General features: G+C 37.8%; 2 protein-coding genes across 5 annotated transcripts in view; both read right to left on the bottom strand.

The window, feature by feature from the left end:
- Positions 1 to 2675, bottom strand: part of ube2h (ubiquitin-conjugating enzyme E2H (UBC8 homolog, yeast)) — a 38419-nt gene extending 35744 nt beyond the window's left edge. The window contains exon 1 of one of the 3 annotated variants that reach the window (XM_077006595.1): positions 2394 to 2675. In XM_077006595.1, the coding sequence (XP_076862710.1) occupies positions 2394 to 2446 (53 nt within the window). In that variant the 5' untranslated portion in view covers positions 2447 to 2675. Of the gene's footprint in view, positions 1 to 651; positions 1405 to 2393 lie in introns of those variants that run through there. The other 2 variants (XM_077006596.1, XM_077006597.1) reach the window with 2 other exon arrangements.
- Positions 2676 to 10509: 7834 nt separating this feature from the next.
- Positions 10510 to 16039, bottom strand: LOC143514874 (uncharacterized). Of its 2 annotated transcripts, none has more exons than XM_077006593.1 (6): positions 15791 to 16039; positions 15278 to 15414; positions 14428 to 14530; positions 14217 to 14343; positions 13784 to 13975; positions 10510 to 13029 (listed from the first exon to the last, which is right to left on the bottom strand). In XM_077006593.1, the coding sequence occupies exons 1-4, from the start codon at positions 15999 to 16001 to the stop codon at positions 14321 to 14323; spliced, it is 474 nt and encodes a 157-aa protein (XP_076862708.1). In that variant the 5' UTR covers positions 16002 to 16039; the 3' UTR covers positions 10510 to 13029; positions 13784 to 13975; positions 14217 to 14320. The 2 variants fall into 2 exon arrangements, with proteins under 2 accessions (XP_076862708.1, XP_076862709.1); XM_077006594.1 differs by having other exon boundaries at positions 14428 to 14527.
- Positions 16040 to 16964: the final 925 nt, after the last annotated feature.

Raw genomic sequence — 16964 nt, 5'->3', positions numbered from 1 at the left:
ATGTTCTGTCCCTCTGTCCCTACAATTAGACTTCCAAGTATAACAAAACATTTCATGGGAAACAAATGCAAATTAAACTAATTTACTGCAACTCAGGGTGCCATTATCCTTGTACTGAAATATCGGTGAAATCTTCTACCACTAGACAAATTTGAACAGGTAGGCAAGATACCGGTCAAAATATAATCCAAATGAAACAGCAAAAAACACAAGATACTAAGCAAGTATAGGCTAAAATAAATTGAGTTGCATGGGGGAGAGGGCAGCATCAAACACATTATACTACGGTTTTCCAGAACACAAATATGTTCAGTTCTCCATCATTGTATCATTCATCACCAGTCATACTGTTATGTTCCAATAAAGCAAACACCATCTCTTTACCCAATTCAACAGTAGCAAATTTTTAAATATAGAAATAAAGTGGGTGGTGGGGGTGGGTAAACATTTGACATTTGTAAAAAGTGAATAATTAATATGATAACAGTTTTCCTAAATGCCATTTTGATAAGACTTCATATCATAGTAACAATTATACACTTTACACTTGTGGTGTAAAAAAATAACCTTTTACAATAGTATTATAAATTTTTCAATGAATATCAATATTAAAAGATGTATTTAACTAGTTAGTCAAAATGTATTATTTACCAATTCAGACATTTTCATGTAATTTGGTCCTCGATATGAACTCGCCTTGGGCTCTTTGATCAGCAACACTCGAGTCACATTCAACTTCTATCCCCACCCTCCTTCAACTTCCGGGTAGTAACAGACTGTCCAATCAGACTGATTTCTTATACCACAGACAAAAACAATAGCTAGGCTCAGTAGTCCTGTGCACCTTCAAGAAATTCTTCGTTATATGTTTGTGTTGATGTTCAGAGCATTCTCCACAAGTTTTTCATTTAAAGCGTTATGCTGTTAGAAAGCGACAGCCTTTGGTACATTAAAACATTTTCACCTGATGTGAAAGCTTTTCATTAGTTATTTTTAAAATAAGATGAATATGTTGTAAACTAAAATTCTCGACAATGAAACTGTCACGAAGGTAACGAACGAAAACTCCACAACCCCCACTGTCGTACTAGCAACGTAAGCTAGCTTGGTTACCTACATTTAACCCAACGGAACTGAACCTTCAAACGAAACCTTTATTTTTGGCTAGCCTGCTAACCTAACTAGCATACTTTGGTACAGTTAGTTTAGAAATACCATTATTCCTGGTTTTGCAGTGGTAACGAAGACAACCCCACAGTAAACTCACTGCACCGTAGTTAGTAGAAGTTAGCAAACATTTTCATACCAGGACATTCAAGTATATTAAACGTACATCTTTTAACAACAACCAAATAAGGATTGCAACACTGCAAGAAAAACAAAATGGATCCTCAAGGCATTTGTAACATATTATTGCGTAGCTAGATAGCTACATGACGTTAACCGCCTGGGCAAATGTTTATTGAGACAAACCAAGATGTTGTAAAATGCTGTCAACTGTGGACATTTATTAAATTGTCACCTGTGTCGCATCGAATAATCTGATGTAGAACTATTAGCTAGCTGTAGAGCTAATTGGACTTTACTATTATCACGAGAATAAGTGCGTTGTGTCTTTTTACAAACTAACTTATGTTGCATTAAAACTAGTGCGGGGTAATATGGCTATTTATGTAAACTACATGCAAAACAACTGGGCCTCATTTTGAGCATCATCTTGGACATCCAGTTAGCTAATCTATCGTAGCTAGCTAACTAGCTAGCTAACTAAACAATTTCTCGATAGCAATAGTTAATGCGCTAGTCAGAATATTTAAAAAATCACTGGCCATGATCAGAAACAGTTTGAACAGCTAACCACACGAGTCTCCTTCGCTACGGAATGACAATCGAACTCATGATACGACAAATAGGTAAAAAGCTAGCTACTGTAGCTGCGATATTAGCATAGCTAGTTAGCCAAAAAAAAGCCCTTCATCTGGACTTCTGAATTTCTCAGGTATAAAACAAAACGGTCAACTAAACATTGAGATAGTCGATCGTGCCTCAATACTAATAAGATAAACATAAATGTCATGTATAATGCAGATATAGTTTGTATCAAGACACATTACGAGCAATTCAGGTAGCTAGCTTATGTGATTTATATAGTTAACTAATTAGCCACTGTAATCTTGCTAGCTAGCTTGCAATATGGTTCGTTATTGACAGCACTGCCACCATAACAAATGTTAGCCATTTACATTTGTTCTTTAAAGAACACTTGACCATCAGTTATTGCAGACGAAATGTATTCTAAGACAGAAAGACAGTCCGTAAAGTTTACAGGACTTTCTGATTGCAGATACTTTTACTGATTAAACATATCTTTCTGTTTATGTTCCAAAGGATACAGTTTCACCACGTCGGTATCCATTCGCCTTTTACCCGGACTTGGAGAAGACATTTTTATATCTCTGCTTGAAATGCCAATCTCTTCTCAGCTTAGTTATCAAACTTGCCTCTAACAAAACTCTATAATATTGTGCATTTATATAAACGAACTGTCGACTGCAAATTATTCGACCTCCACTTCTTTCCGCAACGATATCCTCGGCTTGGTAGCCCTCTGTGCTCACTCTGCTTTTGTCGTGTACTCTCCCGAAACATGCTATCCCTCCGCGGATGTCGTCATATTAAAGAGACGGAGAAATGTCTCGCGTGTTGTTTCAACTCAACCATCCTAATACAATGGTAGTTTATGAATATCAACAGTACCATAAAGAGTGATTAAAGGGGCACAGAAATATTTTGTGTTGCAGTGTAAATGTAAACATGTTTTTGAAGATTGTTCTTGCAATTGTAGTAAAGCAGCTTATTTTTTCAATGCAGCTTTACAGGAAGCAAGTATATGGTCCTGACGAGCAAGCCAGAGGTGACAGTGGCAAATAGCAACTCTCAAATGAAGGAAGAAACCTTGAGAGAACCAGGACCCATTTTCCACTGCCTAGTATTAGGCATACGAAATAATACTAACTATCAGAAATAATACTATCGGAAACAATTGTAATTGCAAAGCAATACAATTTACAAGATTGTTTAATTGACAATTCAGCTGGGTCCAGGTGGTCCATGTAGTCCAGATACAGGTAATCCTAGTTTAGGTTAGGCATAAAGTAGTGGCCAGGTAGCATAAGTCAGACAAAGTGAATCTCATTATGTGTTGTCCAGTTAGGAGAAGCTCAGCCTGTGCCTCAGTCTTGCAGCATTGTCACCAGACACAAAAGCACATTTATGATGTGTGAGAATGTATGTGGTGTGTAGTATGTATGATGTGTATGTTGCATATGTTGTGTGTATGAAGGTGTGCAGTGTGTATGACTCCTTAGGTATGTTTATGTCTGTGTGTGTCAGTGGAGTGAGTATGAGAGAGATGTAGGTGTATGTGTGTGGAGTGGGTATGAGAGAGATGTATGTGTGTGGTGTGTGTGGAGTGGGTATAAGAGAGATGTATGTATGTGTGTGGAGTCGGTATGAGATGTGTGTGTGTATGTGTGGAGTGGGTATGACAGAAATGTATGTCTGTGCGTGTGTGTATGTATGTATAGTATGTGTGTGGAATGGGTATGAGAGAGATGTATGTGTGTGTGAAGTGTGTAGTCTAGAATGTATTAAATGGTGTATGATGTGTGGGAATGTGGTGTGAAAGAAGTCTTGTAATGTGTATGGTGTATATGTTGCATATGTTGTGTGTATGAAGGTGTGCAGTGTGTATGACTTCTTAGGTATTTGTATGTCTGTGTGTGTGGAGTGGGTATGAGGGACATTTATGTATTTGAATGTATGTGTGTGTGTGGAGTGGGCTAGCATGTGTGGGGGGAGGGGGTGAGAGTCATTCAAAAATAACTGTCACTGCCTCTCTGAATGGAAGACTGTAGTCTGATTTGCATCCTCCGAACAAATGGTCATAGTTCGGGACACTTAACCGAAAATATTGTGTGAGAGAGGACTCTTTGCAGATGATTTTGGTGTAATCAGTGGCGCAAAAAGGGGTTATGCAGCGTATGCGACGCATAGGGGTGCTGCACTAGAGGGGGCGCCAAATCTATGCCAGAAAATTATTTGCCGAGTTGGTGGGGGTGGGGAGTGGAGTGCGGGGGGCGCCGATAGTATGTTTGCATACACCTCAGAAAGTATGTCGTTGCAACCCTGGGTGTAATTGTGTGTGGTTTGACCTAATACTGTCTGATTTATGACAAGAAATTAACATGGGAGCCAATGGGGCAGTTTTCTGTGCCTAGGGCCAAACAAATGCTCATAGTTATAAAATTGATCAAATGATTAGATATCTTGGCGTGCCAGAAAGGACAAGTTTCTCTAATATTTAAAATGTAAATGGAGCTTCTATGTGAATGTGTAAGGATTTTACCACAGTTTATCCAGGAGATTTTTGATCATTTAGGCCTATATTGGTTATCGGAGTGTCGATTTGCACCCGGGTACAAGTAGCATTTGCCACACAGCGAGGCTATTTTCACCCCTTAATTAAAAAAAAGAAAGCGAACCCATCTGCGCATGTCTACCAATGAATGCGCGGGAGCGAAAAGGCGCAAATTCAAAGGAACCGAAACGGAGACAGTAGGAAATGGTAAGCAGAATTTGGTTAATAGTTATGTATAAAGGTCCATCACTCAATTTAACTTTACATTTTAAGATATATATTTAAGAAATAGTGTGAGAATTATTATCCAACGAACACTGATATATTTTTGAGCTAATAGGAGCATAATAGTGGCGAACGTAAAGTGTTACCGGGTGGGGGGTGTAAAATGGACACAGCGAGAAAAAAAAGACAGATTTCAAGTGTGCAGAAACAGTCTAAATGGTCGTTTGAACTAACCTAGTGAAAACCGGGACATTAAATGATTTTTATTTTTTGCCGGGACCGAATATTAAAAAGAAGGAAAACCGGGACAAACCGGGACAGCGACGTGAAAACCGGGACAGGTGGAAACACTAACTGGCGCTACAGAGCTTGGAGGCGGACACAAACGCTGAGGAGAGCGAGATTTATTAAGAGGAATGATCATGATCTAAGTCGTTCAAACAGGCAGGGGTCATAACGGGCGAGCCATCCAGGTTTGACAAATAAACAGGCATGACGATACTAAGAATTAAACTAAGACACCGAACGAACACTTTAAACCAAACACGGGGTAAACGCATACAAACTAGAAAATCAGGCTACAGAAAACAGACGACTGAGCAACGAAATGAGTAGAACTCACAGACCAGGAAGCGTAGAACACTGAACAAAGAGTAGGGCTGTGTTCGAAATAGACTACTACATACTGGATACTGCATACTGGACTCAGTATATACTGGATACGGCATACTGGTCCTCGTAGTAGTATGTAGTACAGTTTCCAGTATGCGACAAAAGCAAAGCACACTACGGGGTCACGTGAACGTAGCGTTGCATGATGGGATGCAGTACACCACGAAGACAGCTCTGTTCGCGTACTGGAATATTTTGCGGAAGTAGTAGGTCATCCGGGTATGTTTCGCGTACTGGAAATTTTCATTTTGGTCACATACTGCATACGACATACTGATTTGGGGCTCGATCAGTATGCCAGTAGTATGTAGTAGACTATTTCGAACACAGCCCATGAATAACAAGAGCACAACACGACCAAAGAGCATGAATAACAAGAGCACAACACGACCAAAGAGCATGAATAACAAGAGCACAAACTAACCAAATAGAACAAAACAACCAATAACCGATAAGTGAAACACTGGGACTATAAATACACAGAACTAAACTAGACACACACAGAACTAAACTAGACACACAGGTGAAGACACTGACGACACGGGTGTGTCAGACGAGGGGAAACCATGGAGACAGACACGCAGGGAACAACACAGACACGAGGACAGGAACCCGAAGTGACAGAGAGGGGGGCGTAGCCCTACGTGACAGTCGCATTGCTATCTTACAAAAACAATTTTGTCCAGTCTATTTTTTGAGTTTTGTGTAAAATTATATAATTTTGTCTTTTTGTTCTCTATTTTTGTGTTGTTTCAGTACACACAAAGGACATGAATGTGTATAACAAAAGATGTACAGTCCTTTTGAATTAAGGTTTTTGCATGACAGAGTCAATATGCCAGACTTATAATGTAATGACTATTTTATATAAGCTAATATTTGTGTTTTCTCCCAAGAAGGAAGAAAAGCTAAAGAACATTTGTGAAGGATACTCCTTCGACAGTTGTGAGGAATTCCAGAGAGCACTGAGATTATGAAGAGGGCTACCATCCAATGCACAAAATTAAAATTTATTTAAACATGATGTAAATAATAAAAACCCCAATTTATTTCTTTAAAAAATGTACAAACCATCCAGAAAAAATGAATTAAAAAGTCAAATCTGTCTTCTGCATTCTGTGAAATTAAATAAAATGAAAGAGGCTGATAATGTACTGGCAGGAAGAATATTTGTATACATCATACTGTAACGCTGGCGACTGGGTGAAGGACGAGACACAGAATCCTGTTCGCTACAGACGTTACTTTATTTGTCTTTACACATATAGCGCAGACAGTGCACGTTTAACACTCATATAGAGACACGTAGACTCAAACAACGACGAGCACAAGACACTGCGCGAATGCACATTAAATAGACAAACTACATAAACCCCACGTGATGACGAGACGAGCCACAGGTAAAACGAATTATCACAGGACGCAACCGCACCCACGGAGATCCACTGACGCAGACGACGTAAACACACGCCCAAAGGGAGGGGTCGGGGACCATAACGTGACACATACAATGTGGTGTACATATCAGGGTGCTACAGACAGATATTAACTTGTGTTACATTTTGTTTTAACATTATTTATCACTGGCAGTGTATATTACATGTAGTATTTACCATGTGATTACTGCCATTAGCGGTAAGCGACTTAGGATAATTAAATTGCTATTTAAATTCTAAGCATGGTAAAGAAAAAGACTCACAAGTGAAAAACAAAATTCAAACAGGTCAACCCCATAACCCCAAATAAAAGTATCTTCACTTCTTGTAAAATAATTTGTAAGTAAAATGGTACTACACAAAAAAATAGTACTAATCTTTGATAAATCAAAATGTTGGGTGCAAATAGTACACACTGCTACGTATAGCCGGGTGCAAATAGCACACACTGCTGCATATACCCGGGTGCAAATAGCACACACTGCTATGTACACCCGGGTGCAAATAGCACACACTGCTGCATATACCCGGGTGCAAATAGCACACACTGCTATGTACACCCGGGTGCAAATAGCACACACTGCTGCATATACTCGGGTGCAAATAACACATACTGCTGCATATACCCGGGTGCAAATAGCATCTGCCTATTGTTATGCCACTGCTTCTTATTATAGGGCTATATTGTTATCCCACTGCTTCTTATTCTTCTTCTTCTTCCACAAATTTGTGCGTTTAATACAGCTTAACATACAGACTCCATTCAAACTGCGTTTCGAAGCTCTCGATGCTGTGACTTGTGGTAGTATTTTTTTGAGTTGATAGGATTTATAGATTTTAATAAATTTTTTAAGTTTAAACATTAAAAAAGCCCCATTAAAATGAATGGTGGAATGTTCAGAATTTCAAATCCTAACTGCCAGTTAGAGTGTGTGCTGGCATGAAAAATGATCAAAACTCTCGTGGATAAACTGCTGTAAAATCCTTACACCTTCACCTAGAAGCTCCATTAAAATTTTAAACAAGAGAAACGCCAGGATATCTAATTATTTGATCAATTAGTTTTAGAGTTATGAGCATTTGTTTGGCCCTGGGCACAGAAAACTGCTCCATTAACTCCCATGTTAATTTCTCAAAATCAAAATGGGCTTTTTCACAATTTTGTTTAACTTGTCATAAATCAGACAGTATTGGGTCAAACCACACACAAATAAACCAAAATCATCAGCAAGGGGTCATCTCTCATACAAGTCGGTTAAGTGCTAAGTTAAATATTTCCCGAACTACGACCGTTTGTTCGGAGGGTGCAAATCACATTAAACAAGGCTTCTCCACTCAGACAAGCAGAGATAGTGTGTCAGTTATTTTTGAATGTCTCTCCCCCTCACCCACACACGCACACATACATCTCTCTCATACCCACTCCACATACACACATATACACCACACAGACACACACATACATACATCTATGCACACATATAACGAAGCAATAATACACGAGAGGGAGTGCTATAACGTGTAATATTGGCACTGCTGTGCTGCGGTCGTAGATCAGCACAGCAGTGCCAATATTACACGTTATAGCACGAACCTCGAGTGTATTATTGCGATTATACCACAGTTCAATTATCGCTGTTTATTGAAAGATTTTGAGTTAAAGAGGACGAGAAAATACGACCTGTTTGGTTAAAAATACTCCGCCAGTTAAAATAGTTCCATTCAATGGCTCGCTGCTAAACTTACACAACACTGGAACAGCCTTACCCAATAAATAATATAGCGGTAAATATACACAAAAACAACTGTTGATAAAGTTGTATTTATTAAAAATAAAGTACAACAATTATTGACCATCCACGGCATTTGGCTGATTGGAGGTTCGTTCAGGTATCTGTTCAGTCCAGCTCTTAAACCAACGAAGCTGCTGATGTTATATAACTTCACGTTTCTGACGGATCCATAAAAACGTTGTAAAAGCTGATTCATTTCATTTTGTTGATAATACTAAAATCGACTGCAATGTCGTTGCTCTTTAACCAGGATGTAAATACATTAAGAGCCCAGGACGTTTGTTTTACGGTATTAACTTCGTTTCTCTGCATTTCCAGCTCATCCAAATAATTGTTTGTAAGCGTGACAAACCTTGGCTCATTGGAGGAATCAGGCTGGTCATTTATAGCTTCATCCTCCAGTTTCAGATCGAAACAAATGCTTTCGAAGCAATAGATTTAACTAACTCCCTGTAATTCATTTTTATAATGTTGCTGCTTGTTTGTAGTTGCGCTGTTTGGCTTGTAAACGCTGCTTCGTTGCTAGGTTACCTGTATGTGGCGGAGTAATACATGGAGAGCTTCGGTTACAGTGCTATAACATGTAATATTGGCACTCCTAGATCGCCTCTCAGCCAATCACATTGTAGGGTCGGAGCTAACTGTGGTATAATGTATAATGTATAATGGAGCAGATGGAGCAGAGGGGCAGATGGAGCAGAGGGGCAGATGGGGCAGATGGAGCAGAGGGGCAGATGGAGCAGATGGGGCAGATGGAGCAGAGGGCCAGATTGGGCAGAAGATGGAGCAGATGGGGCAGAGGGGCATATGGAGCAGAGGGACAGATGGGGCAGATGGAGCAGAGGGGTAGATGAGGGAGAGGGGCAAATGGGGCAGATAGAGCAGAGGGGGCAGAGGGGCTAGGGCACACCTTTTCAAGGCCAATAATATTTCCTTCAGGAAATGCAAGTCTAGTTTTTCATGACAGCACACACTAACTGGCAGTTATAATTTGAAATTCTGAACATTCCGCCATTCATTCCTATGGGGATTTTCACATTTTTAAACTTAAATGTATTAGAAACCTCAAATCCTATTGACTCAAAAAATACATAGCACAACCCTTGTGAAAAAAAAGTATACTAAAATTATGCTGAAATATATATGTACTTAAGTTGTGCTATTTTGGAACTACTAATTTGTACTTAATTACTACTTATTTGCAATTAAAGTGATATAAATCTGCACTAAGTGTATACTAAATATACTAGTCATATGTTATTTTCGCCACTATTTAATATAATTTAAGTATATTTGTGTGAGCTGTCCAACAGAAAATTAAAAACATTAAGTGTGATTAAATTTATCTTGTGATATACTTACTTTAGTATAGGTAATGTAATCCTAATATACTGAAGTATAATTGACGTACACTTTCTGTAGGATGTCATGTACTTCTATTACACTATTATTAGTACAAGTAATGTACTCCTAGTATACTTTCTGTAGAATAAGTCAGGTACTTCTAATACACTTACTTTAGTGTGATTCATGTAATTCTAGTACACTTTAGGTGGGATAAGTAATATACTTCTAATACACTAACTGTGGTATAATTAATGTACTCCTAATACTTTACTGTAGTACAAATCATTTAATTCTAATAAATGTAATGTAGGTCTAGTCATCAACTTCTAGTACACTTCCAGTAAGATAAGACACATACTTCTATAATGCTGACTGTAGTACTGTTCTACTGTCATAGAATTCCAATTTTGTTATAATACACATTGTGTAGTTATTCTGGAGCATTCCTAATGACACATTGTAAAGAGCCAGATTCACATTACAGTGGAAAACAGTAAAAAACTGTAACTGACATACAAAGTTGTATGTCAATATGCAACCTTCGAACACAACTGTGATATAAAACACATACAGGAGTGTAATGAATGCAGAACACTTTATTTAAACATTTCTTTTTTACTTCTGCCAAAATCAAAATTCAGATAATCTATTTACCATCTATATACACACACATACATACATACACACTGCTCAAAAAAATAAAGGGAACACTTAAACAACACAATGTAACTCCAAGTCATCCACAGATAGGAAGCAACACTGATTGTGAATCAATTTCAACTGCTCTTGTACAAATGGAACAGACAACAGGTAGAAATGAGAGATTTTCAACTGATTTCAAAAGATTTTTATTAATTGAGATCTAGGATGTGTTATTTTTAGTGTTCCACACAATTCTTAAAACATTGTGAAACACAGAAAACCAGAAGTAAGTAAGTAAAAGTAAGTAAAATACATTTATATAGCACTTTTCACAGGCACAAGCCACAAAGTGCTTTACAACGGAAAATAAAATAAAATAAATCAAAGACACAAAAACACACACTATAAAACAGAAATAAAATACAGTGTACAAGGTCAACGGCTGCAACCTCCACCACTAACTAAACGCCTGCGTAAAAAGGAAAGTCTTTAGCTGTTTTTTAAAAGTATCTACAGTGTCAGCTGATCTTAAATGTGGAGGAAGTGTGTTCCACAGTTTTGGAGCAACCACCTTAAATGCTCGGTCTCCACGAGTCTTTAGACATGAGCGTGGCACAGACAGTAAACTCAGGTTGTTTGACCTGAGTAATCGTGATGAAGTGTAGGGGTGGAGCAGGTCAGCGACATACACAGGAGCTGTGTTGTGTAGTGCTCTGTATGTTAAAGTTAAAATCTTGAACTGGATCCTGAATTCTACAGGAAGCCAGTGTAAGGATTTTAAAATGGGTGTTATGTGAGACCGTCTGCTTGACTTGGTCAGTAACCTCGCTGCAGCGTTTTGAATTATCTGTAAACGTCCACGAGCTGATACACTGAGAGATGAAAACAAGGCATTACAGTAGTCTATGCGAGATGAAATAAACGCATGGATCAGCATCTCTAGATCTGCTGTTGAAACCATAGATCTCAGTTTACTGATATTTCTCAAGTGGAAGAAACAGGATCTTGACAGCTGTTTAACATGAGAATCAAATGCTAAAGACTGATCGAAGATAACTCCCAGATTTCGGAGGCTAGTGTGGACAGCAGAGGAAAGAAGCCCAAGATTTTGCTTAATCGTTTGACTAAGCCTATCAGGAGCAATGATCAATACCTCAGTCTTGTTGTCATTTAGCTGTAGGAAGTTATTTGAGGTCCATTCTCTGATTGATTGAAGACAATCTAATAGCCTAGACAAACTATGAACCTCACTTGGTTTAAAAGAGAAATAAAGCTGAATATCATCAGCAAATAAATGATAGGAAATATTAAAACTATTTAAAATCTGCCCCAAAGGTAACATATACAAAGAAAACAACAAAGGCCCTAAAACTGAACCCTGTGGAACCCCACAGGTTAATGGGGTTGCCTCAGACGTGTAATCTCCCATCGTAACTGAGAAACTTCTCCCAGTGAGATAAGAAATAAACCAATCAAGTGCTGTTCCAGATATGCCCACCCAGTCACGTAACCTATTTATCAGTATTTCATGATCAATGGTATCAAACGCAGAACTGAGATCCAGCAGCACCAACACAGAGCAGTCACCAACATCAGCAGACATTAAAAGATCATTTGAGACCCTCAGGAGAGCAGTCTCTGTAGAATGCCTCTTCCGAAACCCAGATTGTAAAGAGTCGTAGCAATTGTGATTTTCTAAAACTGTAATCAGTTGGTTTGCCACCACCTTCTCTAAAATTTTGGATAAGAAAGGAAGCTTAGATATAGGCCTATAGTTCTTAAGCACAGCCGGGTCTAAATTTGATTTCTTTAAAAGAGGCTGAACAGTGGCGTGTTTAAAATAAGATGGAAAGCAACCTGTTAACAGTGAGGAATTTACAATGGCCAATATAGCAGGGCCAACGGTAGGTAAGACCTTCAACAATAATGAAGAGGGTATCACATCCACGGAGCTACTTGATGGCTTTAGCCTCACAATTACATCCAGCAGATCATCTAAGCTGATAGGCTGAAAGGAATCCAAAACAGTAAGAGAAGGTGGGCGGCTAGAAGAGGAAACACCTGCCACTGGCTTAATGCTGGACCTAATGTCCATGACCTTCTCCACAAAAAACACATGAAACCTATTACAGTCATTGACTGAAAGACATGGCAGCGCTACAGGAGGAGGAGCTACAATATTGTTTATGGTATTAAATAAAATCTTTGGGTTTCTTTTGGAGAGTAAAATTTGATTCACAAAAAAGGAGGACCTAGCATCCTTTACTAGATCATTAAAAGAGATGCGAAGCTCCTTTAGGTACAGACGATGTACTTCCAAACCCGTAGAACAGAACGTATTTAAATATGTAACCATTATATTGTTGTGCTTGTAGAGTAACCCTTCACACTTGCACAGCCTTCTTTCTGTTGTAACTCTCATTATTGCACTTTCGCCTTAAGATGTTTTTAACATCTTGGACTGTAGTTCCTGGAAACTGTCCTATCACACAATCTGTGGGAAGAAAGTCACAGTCACTACTTTAACACTCTAGAATTAGGTTTAGCCATCCCAAGTTTAAGAGTTTAAAATTATGCTAATAATGCACACTATGTGGTGCAACACAAAATGTATACAATGTAAGATCAGACAAATGAGCAGGCAGTCCATGTTAACTCATCCGACATCACTACTTAATCTAACATGTTGGATTTCATAGCTCAAAATAAGCAAACAGCTCATTTTTATGTTTAGCTTGATCTTGTTAGCTATTAGACTAGATATTATTATTTTCTAAAACTGAAAATGACTGCATCTATATATCAGGACAATGACAATTTTCAAAGGCAAAATTACAGTCCTAGACTGTTATAAATTCTAATACACAGATTTGTTTTTTAAAAAAAGTGATCCCTGCAATATACAGTCGCTTCAGAGGTTTACATACAATCACCTTGAACATTTTTTCTGGGGCAGAAAATTACAACAAACTCAATTTCATTCGTAGAAAAAAAAAAAGATTTGTCTCACAGGGTTTTCTTACATAACCACAAGATCAAAAGGTTTACATAACACACCTAGGCTCATATTTGGCTAAATGTCCTTTAAAAAGTTACCTGCACCAGATACTTTTTAAAGTCTTCAACAAGTATCTGGCAAAAATTCTGTTTACATAATGAATTGCTCATTCTGCCCCAAATTAAGTAAGAAAAAATTAACAGATTTAGTATAAAAGTCTTTGTAAAAAAATATTGTAAAATTAACTTACCAATAAGTGCATTGACCTTCTCTGGGTCAAGCTGGGCCTTTTCAGGAAGATCTTTAAATACATTGCTGTGCTTCCCTGTAATTGAAGACTTTGCAAGTATTTCCTTTCCAAACACCAGGACGGCTAATTCTTGCGCATAAACTGACATGCGTGTCTCTTCAAAACTTTAACAGTTGAACTGGGAAGCACAACCTGAAACAGAAAACCTTAAATCAGGGGTGGGCAATCTTATTCACATAGGGCCAGTGTGGCTGTTTTTTTATCCTTTTCTAACCAAACAGGTCACACAATCAGTTAACTAAGACCAGCTAATTAAACTGGTGATATAAGGTGTTGTCTGGCCTGGTTGGACTAAAATCCAGCAGCCACACTGGCCCTTTGCAAAGCACACAAAATTCACCATGAGCAAAGCCAAGAAAGATCAGTGTTTTACCACATCAGGGGATTGCAGTTTGCTGGAACGTGGCTGGGCCTCATCCACCGTTGTGTCGGAACTGCGCCTTGCATCTGATTGGTCTAACTTTTCCAAGTACTGCCTCACTGTTTTAATGAATGAAGTTCTGGGGAGAATAATGTAAATATATTTAAGGAACACATATTTAGGTAAGTGACAAAGTCACTAAGCAGGACAGTGTTTGTACAACCTTTAAGTGCCTGAACAGTCTCCTCATCAAGTTCCACTGTGCAGGGTTTTGACTTTTCCCGTGGCCTCATAATCTCCACATCACTGTCTGAATCACCGTCCTTCTGTAACCAAGGTATGACAGGCAAAAAGTTTACAGAAATTTGCATTACCACATTTTACACAACCGTTAATTAAGCTGTATGTATATTGGCAAGTACAGGTTAAGATTTTATTAAGCTTAAACAATTAAGCTGTTACTGATAGACTGAAACTATGTTTTTTGAAAATGAGTAGAATGTCATGACAATAAATATTTATGTTTTGAAAAAGTCATACTTTTAGGTAAACAGCAGCTTGATTTATGTGGTTAGAATGTTCCTAGATTTATCATGGTGCAGTGGGCAGCATCACAACCTAATGAAATTAATGGTTAAATGTACGTGAATCAGTGGTTCAGTTTTTCGACCTGTGATGTCTTTCCAATGCAGATGGTGAGGCGGAGTCAACAAAGAATTACTTAAAACTTGTTTGTAAGTTTAGAGACCAAGAAGGCCTTTGGGAACCCGGCGCAACATTGCCATTCTTAAAGTTCTTTGTAAACTGCTAAGCTCAATTGATATAGAGAAACACACAAAATTGTGTCTTATTTTGCTGATGATTTTTATTATATACCTGTTTTGGAAAATTAGAAACAGTTTCAATAGTAAATCAGAATGACTGTTTAAAGGACATTTGGCAGCATCTATAGTTTTAAGGTTAAATGCTTCAAGTTAAGCAGTACTTTGTGAGTTATGAATAGGTTAAAACACTCTTAACAAACTGGTTTAAGTATAAAACAAATAACAATAAAATAATAAAAAATTACAAACCTTTTTGGGTATGCCAGTTTTTATGCTGGTTTCTGCAGACAGAAACTTTTTTCTTTTAAACATTCCTACAGCCTCTGTCCAAATGTCTTCACCTCTGATGAATCGGTTTCTCTTTTCAATAAGCACCTTCTGATAGTCTAAAACAAGAAATTCAGAGTTTATATTATTTTTCAAATATGTTCTGGGATTAAAGTTATTTAAACAGGTAATGGAAATGCCATGGTGCATGCTTTACCACACAGCAAAAATATTCTAATTTGTTCTTACATTTTAGACTAATGTTACTGGTGGCAGTGTGCTACAGAAAGCAGTGCAGTTTTAGATGTAATTAGCTAACGCTAGCGAGCTTAGCGAGTTAGCTGGCATGTTTTAACTAGCCAGCTAGCTAGCTAACTCAATTTGTTCACCCAGCTAGCGTTAGTTGGCTAACCCCGTAGACTGCAGGCATGATTCCAAATGTATAACGACAAATACTACACAAAGTAAATCACACCATCATTTAGCTACACTTACCTCCAAACATCAGTATTTTTGCGGCATGTGTTTCAGTCTTCCTCCTTCCTTTTCTGATGGGCCATTTTACCTCTATCCAGCCATCCTCACTGGTTAAATCTGGGCAAGCAGTGACCTGAGACAGTGGCGTGTTCGATTTCACTATTATATCTGAGCTCTCAACCTCCACAGATTTGTCCTGAAAATAAAATAACGCGAATTTTCCGAGCATTACTGAAGCGCTAACGGTTGAGTTGCAGCACTGGACAAACTTCCCAAGTTCCACGAACACTGAGGCTGAACCTGATTGGCTGATTTTTGGCACTAAATTTAAAGAGTTCTCTGGCGCTATTCCTGCATTCAGCGCCCTTCTCATTCAGTCTGCACAGCGCTTAACAGGTAAGTTCATTTTCCAGCAGTAAAATGAATATGAAGATAATATAGTGTAAACAACTACATATGTACATGGAAGCCTATATATAGACTTGTTTTGATCATTTAGATATTATTTTGTAACCGTTTTAATTCAAATGATAATGATAATTTTGTTAAAGATGTTAAATTCTATTATCACAACGTTTGTCATGGAATATTCATTTGAAATTGTAAATACTTATAGATACTTTCACTGAAGTACAGTACAATAAGTTATATTGCAAAAATATAGGCTCATAGGACACATTTAGTAAAATTATAAGTTTATCATAAAAAAAGCACAGTTTAATACTAAGTATATTTTTATTAAGTACATAGCCAGTACAAAAGTAGCACAGCCAAATAAAGTATACTTTTTCAAAGTATACTGAAAGACTAATTAAGTAGGTAAAATTGTAAGTATAAGAAGAAAAAGTATACTTTAATTATTCCGCATATAGTTCAAGTATACTATTATTATATTTAAATATACGACTTTTTCACAAGGGAAGTCACAGCATCGAGACCTTCGAAACGCAGCTGAACGGAGTCTGTATGTTAAGCGGTTTGAGCTGTATTAAACACACAATTGTGTGGAAGAAGAAAAATAAGAAGCAGAGGCTTTTCAATATAGGGCTTTTCTCACCCTCTAATAAGAAGCAGTGGGATAACAAATCTCAAGCCCTTTAATAACCACAAACACACAGAGAAGTGAATATGTCACTCAGGCAAATTTTTTATCTTCTTTTTTGACATTCCAATGTATCAATGCGCAAGACAA

Source organism: Brachyhypopomus gauderio, chromosome 5, assembly GCF_052324685.1.
Source record: "Brachyhypopomus gauderio isolate BG-103 chromosome 5, BGAUD_0.2, whole genome shotgun sequence".
In the NCBI taxonomy this organism is placed as follows: Eukaryota; Metazoa; Chordata; class Actinopteri; order Gymnotiformes; family Hypopomidae; genus Brachyhypopomus; species Brachyhypopomus gauderio.
Note: the sequence above shows the minus strand (reverse complement) of the source record. Positions and strands in the feature narration are given on the sequence as shown.

Excerpts from the sequence above, each read along its gene's own strand:
- LOC143514874 (XM_077006593.1), bottom strand. The coding sequence starts at position 16,001 with ATGCTCGGAAAATTCGCGTTATTTTATTTTCAGGACAAATCTGTGGAG. Across the intron at positions 14,531-15,277 it reads AAACTGGCATACCCAAAAAG|AAGGACGGTGATTCAGACAG; the intron begins GTTTGTAATTTT and ends CCTTGGTTACAG. Across the intron at positions 14,344-14,427 it reads GACTGTTCAGGCACTTAAAG|AACTTCATTCATTAAAACAG; the intron begins GTTGTACAAACA and ends TATTCTCCCCAG.